Here is a 12,305-nt window from a genome sequence, read left to right as displayed (position 1 = left end):
CTCATTGACTATGAGTTCCTTGATTGGGGTCATTAACCTGGCCCAATCAGGGTGCCCTGACTAACAAATATAAACAAGGAATTGGGCCGAAGTGCCTGTTTCCACACTGTCGTTAATCTAATCTAAAAACAAGAAAAAATAAACAAGGGATTTTCCTGGTGGTGGAAATTGAATAAAGATTCGTGCACTTTGTGTCTTCCACTGTGTCTCACACCTGCACACACACACCATGGGTGCTGGGGATAAAATAAGCAAAAGAAAAAAAAAAAGAGAATTGGGCCGAAGGGCCTGTTTCCACACTGTCATTAATCTAATCTAAAAACAAGAAAAAATAAACAAGGGATTTTCCTGGTGGTGGAAATTGAATAAAGATTCGTGCACTTTGTGTCTTTCACTGTGTCTCACACCTGCACACACACACCATGGGTGCTGGGGGAAAAATAAGCACTACCGCAGTTAGGTGGTAGTGTGGGGGTTAATAAAACAAAACAGAAGAGTTCTCACACGTATACACACACACCATGGGTGCTGGGGAAAAAATAAGCACTACCGCACTTAGGTGGTAAGAAAAAAAGAAAAGAAAAAAAAGAAAGAAAAAATAATAAGATAAAAATAAAAAAAATAAACAAGGGATTGGGCTGAATGGCCTGTTTCCACACTGTAGTTAATCTAATCCAAAAAAAAACGAAAAAACAAACAAGGGATTTTCCTGGTGGTGGAAATTGAATAAAGATTCGTGCACCTTGTGTCTCTCACTGTGTCCCACACCTGCACACACACAACATGGGTGCTGGGGAAAAATAAGCACTACTGCAGTTAGGCGGTAGTGTGGGGAAAACAAAGCAAAAGAAAAAAAAGAAAATAAACAGGAGTGTTAAAGACCCTGTTCACTCTGAGAACTGGTTCTGAGGGAGCTGGGTCAGTGTCATTGACTGTCTACAAAGGGTGATTTGGTGATGGGATACCAGCCTCAGTGGAGTAATTTCACAAGGTGATCCATAGGCTTTGATTTGGAACACCTCAGTGTTTTGTACAAAGAAAAAAGAAAAAAAAATAAACAAGGGATTTGTCTTTCATTGTGTCCCACACCTGCATACACACAACATGGGTACTAGGGAAAATATAAGCACTACTACAGTTAGGCGCTGGTGTGGGGGTAAAGAAAAGAAAAAGTATAAACTGGGGATACCAACTCCCTCGAGCTGTTCAGGAAGAGGAGGACATCGCAAGGAGTGGAATGTCTTATTTCCCCTCCAACTCAAAAAAGAAAGAAGAAAAAATATAAACAGGGGATTGAGCATTTACCTTATCGGGCTTTGCTTGCTACTATTTCACTGGTCACAAGAGTGTATTCCTGGCGGTGGAAATACTGAATAAAGTCTTTTGTACATGGTGTCTTTACTGAGTCACTGTACATATATACAACACAGGAGTTGTGGGGGGAGTATAAGCACCACTACTGTAGAGTGGTAGTATGGGGGAATAGAATTTTAAAAAATATTTAAATAGGGGATTCAGAATCTTCTCCATTCAGGGACTGACTCTGAGCTGGCTGGTCAGAGCCAGTGTACTGTGCACATGGAAATAAAGGGTGACTTGGTGATGGGATAACAGCCTTTGTGCAGTTATTTCAGTTTTACAATCATGTTTGCTCTCCCCATTTACTGATCTCTGAGAGAGATCACATGATCCATCATTACCCATAAAACAAGCCAGAATGGGGAATGATGCTACATTGCCAACCATAAAAATACAGATCACGTTCTTACAAGCAAAGCAAGTTTGACTGCATCGTTTGTTTTTGTGGTGTTAGCCTCTTGGGGAGAGCAGTTGAAGAGTGTTTTGTTCACAGTGGTTTTGACGTTACCCCACTGCCAATGCATTGACCTGGTGAAAAATACTCCCAACTCAGTTATTCTTTTAAGTTGTATTCAGAGTGTCTCATCACAACTGACCCCTTTTGGACTTCTTGTAAGAAACAAAACAGGGAACAGAACAGAGCTAGAGATGTATTTTGCCAGAGGCAGAGAAAGAGAGTGATAGAGAGAAAGAGCTGGAAATAAAAGAAATAAAAACGGATGCTGCTTAAATTTTTTCACCTTGATGTGGAGGTTTCAGTGTTGGACTGGGTTGGACAAGGTCAAAAATCACACAAACACCAGGTTATAGTCCAAAGGGGTTTCTTTGAAAACACTAGCTTTCAGAGCACTACCACCTAATGAAGGAGTGACGCTCCAAAAGCTAGTGTTTTCAAATAAACCTCTTGGTATATAACCTGGTGTCTTTGAGATTTTTTTACCTCATTTTCTTAAAAATCGGATTCAGATATATTTGGCATGTCCCAGCAATGGTTGAATATTCCTTTGCAACCCTTTCAAAGAAATGTTATCTTTTGTAATAAACTTGTGTTTGATAGATTCATTTTCAATAAAAATGGTCCAGGTGCACTGTTATTATCCCGAATTTCCTCTCTTCATATTTAGTAATTCTAACATAATTCCCAGCAACTTTCAACCATTATGCACTATGCTATGAGATCCAGCAATGCTGTTCGATGATAGCGTTTCTGCTACACAGTCTATTGTAACCAAATAAAAATGTACCCAGGGTTGTAACATCCTGGCTCCTTTCATGTGCATCATGCACATCATAGAATCCCAACACCGTGGAATCAGGCCATTTGGCCCATCGAATCCATAGTGACCTCTGAAGGGCATCCCACATGGACCCAGCTCCCCACCCTATCCCTGCGTAATAAAGACTAATTCACCTAGCCTGTAAAGGCATGGACACTGTCGGCAATTTAGCACAGCCAAAAAACCTAAGCTGCACATCTTTAGATTGTTGAAGGAAACCCACACAGACACAGGCGGAAGAACATGCAAGGACATGTCAACAATCAGAACATGCAAACTCCACACAGACAGTCACCTGAGGGTGGAACTGAATCCAGGTCCCTGGTGCTGTGAGGCAGCAGTGCTAACCACTGAGTCACCATTAGACCTATATAATGTACATGTATTGTACATAGGTCTAAACTGATTTTCTGATAGCAATCCTTGAAATGGCTATAAAATTCATTCAAACTCACACAACAATTTTTAAATTGAAAATGACTCCATCAAACACATCTTTTATACCAAAGGCACCATTTCTTCAAAAGGGCAGATTTGATCATTATTGGGACATAAATTTAATAATAAATCTGAATACTTGCGTTTGTGTGTAGTGCCTCTCATGATCTCAGGGTGCTCCCAAGTGCATTACAGCCTGATGAAGTAGTTTTGAAGGGTAGTCATTATTGTAATGTTGGATATGTAGTGAATAATATGGACACAGCAAACTCTCACAAGCAATAATGTGTTAATAACCAGACAATTTGACTTTGAGATGACTGGAGACAAATGGGTCTGGGTGGATTACTCTTTGGAGGGGCGGTGTGGACTGGTTGGGCCGAAGGGCCTGTTTCCACACTGTAGGGAATCTAATCTAAAAAAAAATTGACCAAACACTGGGGAGAACCTCCCTGCCTTCGTTAAAAATAATTGCTTGGGATCAGTTGTATTCACCTGAGAGAGCAGAATGGGACCTTGATGTAAAGAATGGAAATAATTTACTGTCATCGCTCAACCACATCAGGTGACAACCTGGTGTTAGATTACTTTTGTTTCTACTGATGTAGCTGTCAGCCTTGAATTCACTGCAGTCCCTTTCCTTAAGGAGATTTAAACAGGATCAAGATAAACAACTGCACATGTAGAAGACGATTTTGATGTTGCTGCATTTCACACACACACATTCGACACAAACCTTCCACTTCATCATCCATTGTTTCCATAAAAGCAGGTGATGGGTATGCAGTGCACCCTGTGGCTATCAAAGTCAGTGAGACATATCAAAACGGAGACAGCGCTCAGAAATTCAGGAAATGGTGAACTCAGAGGTTGGCTTTGATTGTGGGGTTCCGTGTAGAATGGCAAGACTGAAATAAAGCAACACTCCCATTGTTGGGAGGTATTAATGGACCTAAGACTATTTGAAATTCACAATGCTGTTAATTCCGAACTTTTGTAATCCACTTGAAGTGTGTTTTGCAATGTCAGTCCTGGCTAATCAAAATTAAACCTCAATTGTTCGCATTCAAACTTAAAGTAACTTCATTAACTTTGAAATGATGGCTGTGGCTATGATCTCCAGCAGCAGGAGTATACTCTTGAGATCTAGGCTCCAACTTATAAAATATTTTTCTCAACTAAATATACTGTATCACGTGGGGTTCTTATAGCACATCTTGAAGCAAAAACATGTGGGTTCAATCCCTACCTCATATCTCAGCTAGTTGGTTAAAGGAACTGTAGTGGACAGTATTTGCTGCAAACAGTAGAAGAAGAATTTCCTGTCTCAAGTGTTAAGCAGCGAAGAGTGTATAGTGCTGCGGTGTCTTAATAATATCATGGTTATGTTATTGGGCTAGCAAGCCAGAAGACTTTACCAAGAACCTAATTCCACCATGGTAGTTAGAGAATTTAAATTCAGTTAATTGAATAATCCTGGACTTAAGAAGTTCAGTAATGGTGAGAATTGAAACTACTGTAATGTTATAAACATGCAGCTAGTTTCCTGATGTCTTTTAGAGAAGGAAATCTACTGCCCTTGCCCTATGTATGACTTCAGGTTTAGTTAGTCTGAGTGTCACTGGTAAGCCCAGCAATTGTCTATTTCTATCTGCCCTTGAATTGAGTGACTTGCGAGGCTGTTATCAGAGAGCAGTTAAGAGTCAAGCACATTGTGTGGGACTAATGTTATAAGCATGTCAGATCATAATGGCAGTGGATTCCCTTCCCTAAGGGACATGACTGAACCAGATGGGTACTTATTACAATCAATGATAATTTCATGGTCACCATCACTGAGAGTAGTTTTCAATTACAGATGTTATTAATTGAATTTAAACACTACAAGCTGCTGTGGTGAGGTATGAACACCTGTCCACAGGGCATTAGCCTGAGCTTCTGGATTATTTATCCAATGACATTACCATGAAGCAACCTTCACCCCTGAAATGGTCTAGTAGCTGTGCTCAAAAGGTCACTCACTACAACCTACTCGAGAGCATTTTGAGATGGGCAATAGGATTGCTGTTATCTGTGATGTATACATTCTGCAACTGAGTTTAAACAAGAGCGCAGGGTTGTCTTCTGTCTGGGACAACATAAATCCTAATGGCTGATTCAGAACCTCACCGATGGTGTGCATAAAGAATCATGTGGCTATTGTAAAATGCACAATTTATAACCATCATCACAATGGATAGCAAATTTATTCAAGTCTAAATTCATACTTGAGATTAGAAGCAAATATCACTCCAAAGGACAATAAAATGTCAGAATCCCAACTAATAAATGAATGACAAGAACAACCTCCAGGAATAACCCAATGTAAATTGATTTTGAAATAAGGATTAGAGTTATATGAATAAATGACAGGGGTAATCAGAAACTGTCAGGTGTGTAAAGGTCATAAGCTGTTGGGCACATGTGTACATTCAGAAATAAAGCAACCATCACAGCATATATCATGGAGGGGTTAGATCATGTTTTCTTTTGCTTTCCTGTGAATTGGGGAAGCTCAGATAAACGTTTTCTCAGGAGACTGAGGGGGGCGGGTACACTTCAGACTATCCATGGGACAGGGGTTAAAAGATTCCATGCTATTCTCATGCTTTCTTTCATTCTTATTCATCAAAAGCAGTAACAATACGAAGATATGGGGAAAGGGTAGGCCGGTGAGAACAATTGAGAACCAGACCAGGCACAATAGTCCAGATGGCCTCTTTCCAATGCTACATGTTGCTATGCTGTATAGCAAGCGCTGCATAATTCTAGAAATACAGTATATTAATTTATGTGTGGTAGTACTGACAATGAAGCAACTGACTGTAATGCATTTACAATAAGGAGCAAGACATTGCTCCAGCCACAGATTTGTTGTATTGAGGACTATATGCCATGTAACATTGAACTGGGCTGGATATTTCACTCCCATAACATTCATCCCATAACTCACAGAAACTATTTGTTTGGTTTTGATAATCCAAGTGAGGAAAGTATCTCTGTGTGCTCCAGATCTGGCAAATACTCAATAGCTCACGGTTCAACAGGTTTATTTGGAAGCACTAGCTTTCAGAGCGCTGCTCCTTCATCAGGTGGTTGTTCACCTGATGAAGGAGCAGTGCTCCGAAAGCTAGTGCTTCCAAATAAACCTGTTGGACTATGACCTGGTGTTCGTGTGATTTTTAACTTTGTACACCCCAGTCCAACATTGGCACCTCCACGTCATCAATAACTCACAATTATGTACAATTCAGCAGGGAGCTCCCACTGTGCCTGCAACTTACCATTCATGTTCTTAAATATATTCAGGATAGGTAATATCTGTCGGTAGTAAGGGACCAGAGCCTCGCCCACCATATCTCCTGACACAACAAGATGCTGCAGGATTTTCAGCGTGGTGCATATAACTTGCTTGTTCCGAGTGTTCAGTGCATCTGTACGAGACATGAAAGGGTTATGGGGTGGTGTGCTGATTACATGCTCCCTGCTGAGAGCGTGGTAGATCATTTGTTGTTAGCAGAGCTTTAAACATATTCCAGTTGGATTGCTGGTGCTCATCTATCCCCGATTCCCTTGCTATTAGCAATGCAAGACTCACTACACTGCCCAGTGTATTCATTTAGCATTGAGGCTCTGAGTTGCAATTTTATCTTTCACACAGCTCATCCCCTCAGGGACCTGGGAGCCTGTCAGACTCTCACAGCAAACAAATGGCACATTTCCAATCAACTGTCTCACCGTCAAACAGCAAAGGCCATCGCATATCAACTCAGAACAATTAAACTTTACAACTATCTGGGGTTTTTGCAAGTGTTTAATACAATCAAGACTTATTTGTTAAAAAAAATTCAAACAAATATGTAATGTTCACTTGATGTATCTGCTAAGCTCCCGTGACCAATTTGGTAAACAAAGTCAGCTTGTGTCAATTTTCTTTTCTAATTATTTTAATATCCTCTTTATTGGCTGAGAAGATCAGCTGAATTCCAAGCAACTTATGAAAGGGGTTCTGAAGGAAGGAAATACAAAATCAGAAGCCACTCTCAAGAGGTAGTCCATAAAAAAACCTTGCAATTTTCAGCAATGATACATTGAACATGAACAAGCAAAACAAAATCAACTGTCAGTAATAGTTGATAGCTTGGAGAGACCTAATTACAGTTGACCTAAAAACTGCAACAGTTAAAGCTAGGAAACAACTGTTAGGTTTGTACAAGGACCTTCAACATATTTGCTAACAATAGCTCTGTTGGACATTTAAATGGAGCACTAAACTAACAAGACATGAGAATTTTATCGCAAAGTGCACAACATCAGGAACAATAATCTTTAGTCTGTGATTCCTCAAAGAACACAAACATAATTACTTTGAGTAAAGAACGTGCTGCAGAAGTTATATCCTTGAAGATGGAGAGAATGCAAAAAAGAGCACTTGTGAACACTGTTGAGTATAACACTGAAAGGGAATTGAGAAGTACAGGGTTTATTTATAGTTGTCTGCTCAAAGAGATCAGTAGCTGCTTGCCGACAGATTTTGATTATTTTGCTTACAGCTCCTCTATTAGCTGAAGGACTATTATGACATGGACATTAACTCAGTGGAATGACAATCCAGACATACAACACAAGCGATCATCTTCCTGACACCAGCTACAATCATAAAGGCACTGCGGACAATTAGATTTAAATCTTCCAGACTGTACCGTGTTTGTGCTGGAGCAACTGGTTTTGATCTAGAGCAGGTAATGTATCTTAGGGTTGCAAGTTCTTTTTACACTAGTTTTTTGTGAAATGATTTACATGACGTTTCTGTCACAAGTGATAGCAAAATAGGAAACAAAAGTATAAACTGATATTCAAATCTGAAATCTTTAGCATTTTCCCTTCATTTCCCTGTCATTCATAACATTACTCAGTCCTTTCATCTGCTCTTTGCCAGCCATTCAATTGCAATGCACTGTGCAGGCTCTGCCCAATCTGAAAACATTTCATAGCAAATCTACAAACGTCTTTGTGGATTTTTTTTTAAACATGCATTTTTGGACTATACTGGAGATGCCAGCATTCACTGCTCATCCCTGGAGAAGCTTGAAAGTTTGCAGGCCGTGTAGTGAAGGTATTCCCATGATGGTTTATGTAGACATTTGCAGCATTTGTCACAATGAACAGCTTATCCAGTCCCATGTTAGGATGATGTGTAACTCAGAGGGGAACTTGAGGAGGATGGTCTTACCATGCGCCTGCTGCCTTTATTCTTTTAGGTGGCCAAATGTGGAAGGACTGCATTATTGCTGCAATGCATCTTGTAGACTATACCCCAGCACCAGTGGTGTGCCAGGGTGGAGATGGTTACACCTCAGCTTTCTCCTAATAAAGTACATTCTTTTCCCTGGAGCATCGGAGGTTGGAGTATGACCTTATAGATGTTTATAAGATCATGAGGGGCATGGATAGACAAGGTCTTTTCCCTGGCTTGGGGAGTCCAGAACGAGAGGGCCTAAGTTTAGAGTGAGAGGGGAAAGATATAAAAGGGACTTAAGGGGTCGCTCCATTCACGCAGAAGGTGGTGCGTGTATGGAATGAGCTGCCAGAGGAAGTGGTGGAGGCTGGTACAATTACAACATTTAAAAGGCACCTAAATGGGTACATGAATAGGAAGGGTTTAGAGGGATATGGGCCAGATGCTGGCAAATGGGACTAGATTAGGTTAGGATATCTGGTCGGCGTGGACAGGTGGAGTGAAGGGTCTATTTCCGTGCTATAAAACTGTGTAACTGTCTGACTCTACTTGTGTCACAACTACTATATCAACTCCACCCTTCCTTTGATTTGCTTTTATCTTGATTCCTAGTTATCCCAGTGTTCAACTGAACTTAATTTTCACCTTGAGTTTCTTTCACATTTTCGGTTAGAAATTACTTTCCCACTGACTGTTTGCTAAGTAAAATATTTGCACCTGCTACTGTTTGTTTTCATTCTGATGTATAATGTAGCTCTTTTAATCTCACAGCTCCACTCATTTGGGACAGGTTGTATTGTTTAGACCTGCATATGAGAACTGAAGGTGAACAATACTCAAATGGGAAGTGTGTACATTTTTACGAACAGGTTTAATACTGAACTGAGCAATCTATTTTGGTTATTCCTTTGTGAAAGAACAATGAAAGTATAAAATAAGACGGCGCAGATCTTCCCATTGCGATCAGGAACCCTGACCATGATCAGGTTGAAAAAAAAACCCAACATTTCTCTGAGTTCTCTGAATGATCGTCAATAGAGGATCGTTCAGATCTGATCAGTGCAGGAATTCTGAGCAGAAGCAGCACAGAGAATCTGTGCAGAATGTCAACAGGCTATTGTATTCTGGCAAGCTTAGATGTCCCAGAATTTCTCAATGTGTTGGTGAGAGTGTATGAATGCGAATAAGTAGATGGCTTGAGTAAAGGAGTAGGGTGCTAAATGGGTAAATGGGATAAGAGAGGCGTGGGATAGTTTGATGAGGTGGTAGGTTTGACAAAGGAAAGGGTTGATGGGGACTAGGATTGATGAAGGGTAAGGTTGATGGAGAGAAGGGTTAATGGAAGTTATGTTTGATAGGAGGGTGGTGATGATGGAGGGGTAGATTTGATGGGGTAGTAGTGTTGTTGGGGATGGGGTTGATTGGGAATGGTGTTGATGGGGGTGGTATGGATAGTTGGGTAACATGGTTGGGTAGTGAAGTTGGATCAGGCCAGGTTAGGTCGGTGGAGTAGTAATGGGTTAGAGGAAGCTTTGGAGGGTTGGGGTAGGAGTTTGTTAGTTGATCAGGAAAGGGATGGTTCAGTTCAGTCATCCATGAATTAGACCAGGCTTTAATCCATTCAATTCTTCCTGGTGAGTGAGTCAGAATCTTCTAAATTATCTAATTCTAACTCAGATTTGAAGACGTTTTTAGAAAGTTCCAGACACCAAGTAATTGTCCACTGGAAGCTTAAACTTGCCTGGCCGTCACTTCCCAGTCAATGTGTCAGCACCTTCGAGTGTCCTGATGTGGATCTTGGTGTCTATGTCTGGTTTTTGACTTTCTGGAGATCAGAAACCCTGATCCTTAATCTCTAAGGCTTTGGACTCTAGTTGTACCCTATAGCAAGAGACTCCCAATTTTAATTCGATAATTATAAACCTCTGAGCTCTGGTTTTCGCAGACGATGGTGGATGTCTGAAACTTACTGATTAGTTAGAAGCTGGAGGTAGCAGCCCTTAATTTTCCCAAAAGGTACCTGGATCGATACCTGAAGTACTGTAACTGCAAGCTACAGACCAGGTCCTAGAAGGTGGTGGGTTGTCTCTTTTTGTTCTGGAACAGAAACAATGAGCCTAGGTGCCTCTTTCTGTGTTGTAACTTTTCTAAGGCTTGAACTCCCAGTGGGACAAAGACAGCAAGTGCAAAGGAACACCACCTACGAGTTCCTCTTAAAGTCACACATCAGTCGAGAGTTAAATGTAAAACTCTGTTCTTTTTTGTTTCTGGCTCAAACTTTTCAAGCTTTCTATTGGACAGCACTGTTGGATGCACCGTATGAGCAGGAATGATTCAGAATCGCAGCTCACCATCACGTTCCATGGGTCCTTAAAAGGTAGGATCAGAAGTGGATATCAAGTGATAATCCTCAATTACACTTTCCTGTCTTATCCTTACTGGAATGAAATCTCTCTATGTCCATCTTGAATATCCTTAATAACCCAGCTGTGATAGTCCTCTGCACTCTCAGGGGCAATTAGGTTTGGGCAATAAATCATTGCCTTGCCAGTGACACCTACATGCTGTGAATGAATCAAAAGCATCTGCTATTGATGATTGCTAGTCCTACAACTAACTCCTGAAACTAGGCAGTGGATGGTAATTGAATGTTTTGACAGCTGTTGGTGAAATTCTACAGATATTGATGCTCAGTGTTTCTCTCTGTCACCAGTCAGAGATAGTCACATTGTTCAAAAGCTGGTGACTAAACAGAAAGGTATTTTCAATCAGGCTGTCTTTTCTGAGAAAAGTGACAGATAAGGAAACAAGACTGTTACAGATTCATAGTTCATGAACGTCACTTGTTCTCAAGGAATTTGAGACATGGTCACATGATTTTTATCTTGAAATATTTTTATATGATCAAATCAGTTCCTTCTGCATTATGAACCAACAAAGTGTGATCTTTGTGATTCTGCTCATCCAACCGTTGCTTGTCTGGGGTCTGCTGCCAAGAGATAACCCCGACCACTTCACCCAACACCACTGTGTGCCTCAAGCTTGTGACTCCTGCCCTGTAAACCCCCCTCCCCCCACCCCACCCCAGACAGAATCTGCTGGGAGTCTTTTTTTCTCATTCATTTGTAGGATGTGGGCATTGTTGGCTGGGCCAGCATTTATTGCCCTTATTACCCGCATGGGTCCTAACTATGCCTGCCTTTTCATGGGGTATGTGGAACATTTCTTGTTTCAGGCCTACCTGGGTCCCCTCCCACAACTGCTTTATCGGTACATTGATGACTATTTCGGTGCAGCTTCGTGCTCTCGTCCTGACCTGGAAAAATTCGCTTCCCGTTTCCATCCCTCCCTCACCTTCACCTGGTCCATCTCCAATACTTGCCTTCCTTTCCTTGACCTTTCTGTCTCCATTTCCGGTAATAGTCTATCCACCAATATCCATTACAAGCCCACTGACTCCCACAGCTATCTGGATGACAGCTCTTCTCACCCTACGTTCTGTAAGGACTCTATCCCGTTCTCTCAGCTCCATCGCCTCTGCCGCATTTGTTCCGATGAGGCCACTTTCCAAAGTGGTGCTCCTAACATGTGCTCCTTCTTCTCCAACCGTGGCTTCCCACCTACAGTTGTTGACAGGGCTCTCGACAGTGTGCAGTCGATCTCCCGCGCCACGACCTTCACCCCCTCCCTCCCCTCCCAGAACAAGGATAGGATCCCTCTTGTTCTCACCTTTCACCCCACCAGCCTTCACATGCAAAGAGTAATCCTCCGCCATTTTTGCCAACACAATGCCACCACTAAAAACATCTTCCCTTCCCTCCCCTGTCTGCATTCAGCAGAGATCGTTCCCTCTGGGACAACCTAGTCCACTCTTCCATCACACCTAACACCTAACACCTCTCCCATCACACACGGCACCTTCCCATCACACCTAACACCTCTCCCATCACACA

The 12,305-nt window shown here is 41.5% G+C and overlaps 1 protein-coding gene across 2 annotated transcripts in view; it reads right to left on the bottom strand.

Annotated features, from left to right (window-relative positions):
* The window catches only part of pacrg (PARK2 co-regulated), a 299,906-nt gene that overhangs the window by 59,598 nt on the left and 228,003 nt on the right, over nucleotides 1-12,305 (bottom strand). The window contains exon 4 of one of the 2 annotated variants that reach the window (XM_043717409.1): nucleotides 6,398-6,547. The exons of the other annotated variant lie outside the window; for it this stretch is intronic. Within the exon in view, the coding sequence (XP_043573344.1) occupies nucleotides 6,398-6,547 (150 nt within the window). The remainder of the gene's footprint in view (nucleotides 1-6,397; nucleotides 6,548-12,305) is intronic. 2 annotated transcript variants of the gene reach the window in all.

The sequence above is a fragment of the Chiloscyllium plagiosum genome, chromosome 27 (assembly GCF_004010195.1).
Source record: "Chiloscyllium plagiosum isolate BGI_BamShark_2017 chromosome 27, ASM401019v2, whole genome shotgun sequence".
Classification (NCBI taxonomy): Eukaryota; Metazoa; Chordata; class Chondrichthyes; order Orectolobiformes; family Hemiscylliidae; genus Chiloscyllium; species Chiloscyllium plagiosum.
This window is presented reverse-complemented; position numbering and strand designations above follow the sequence as displayed.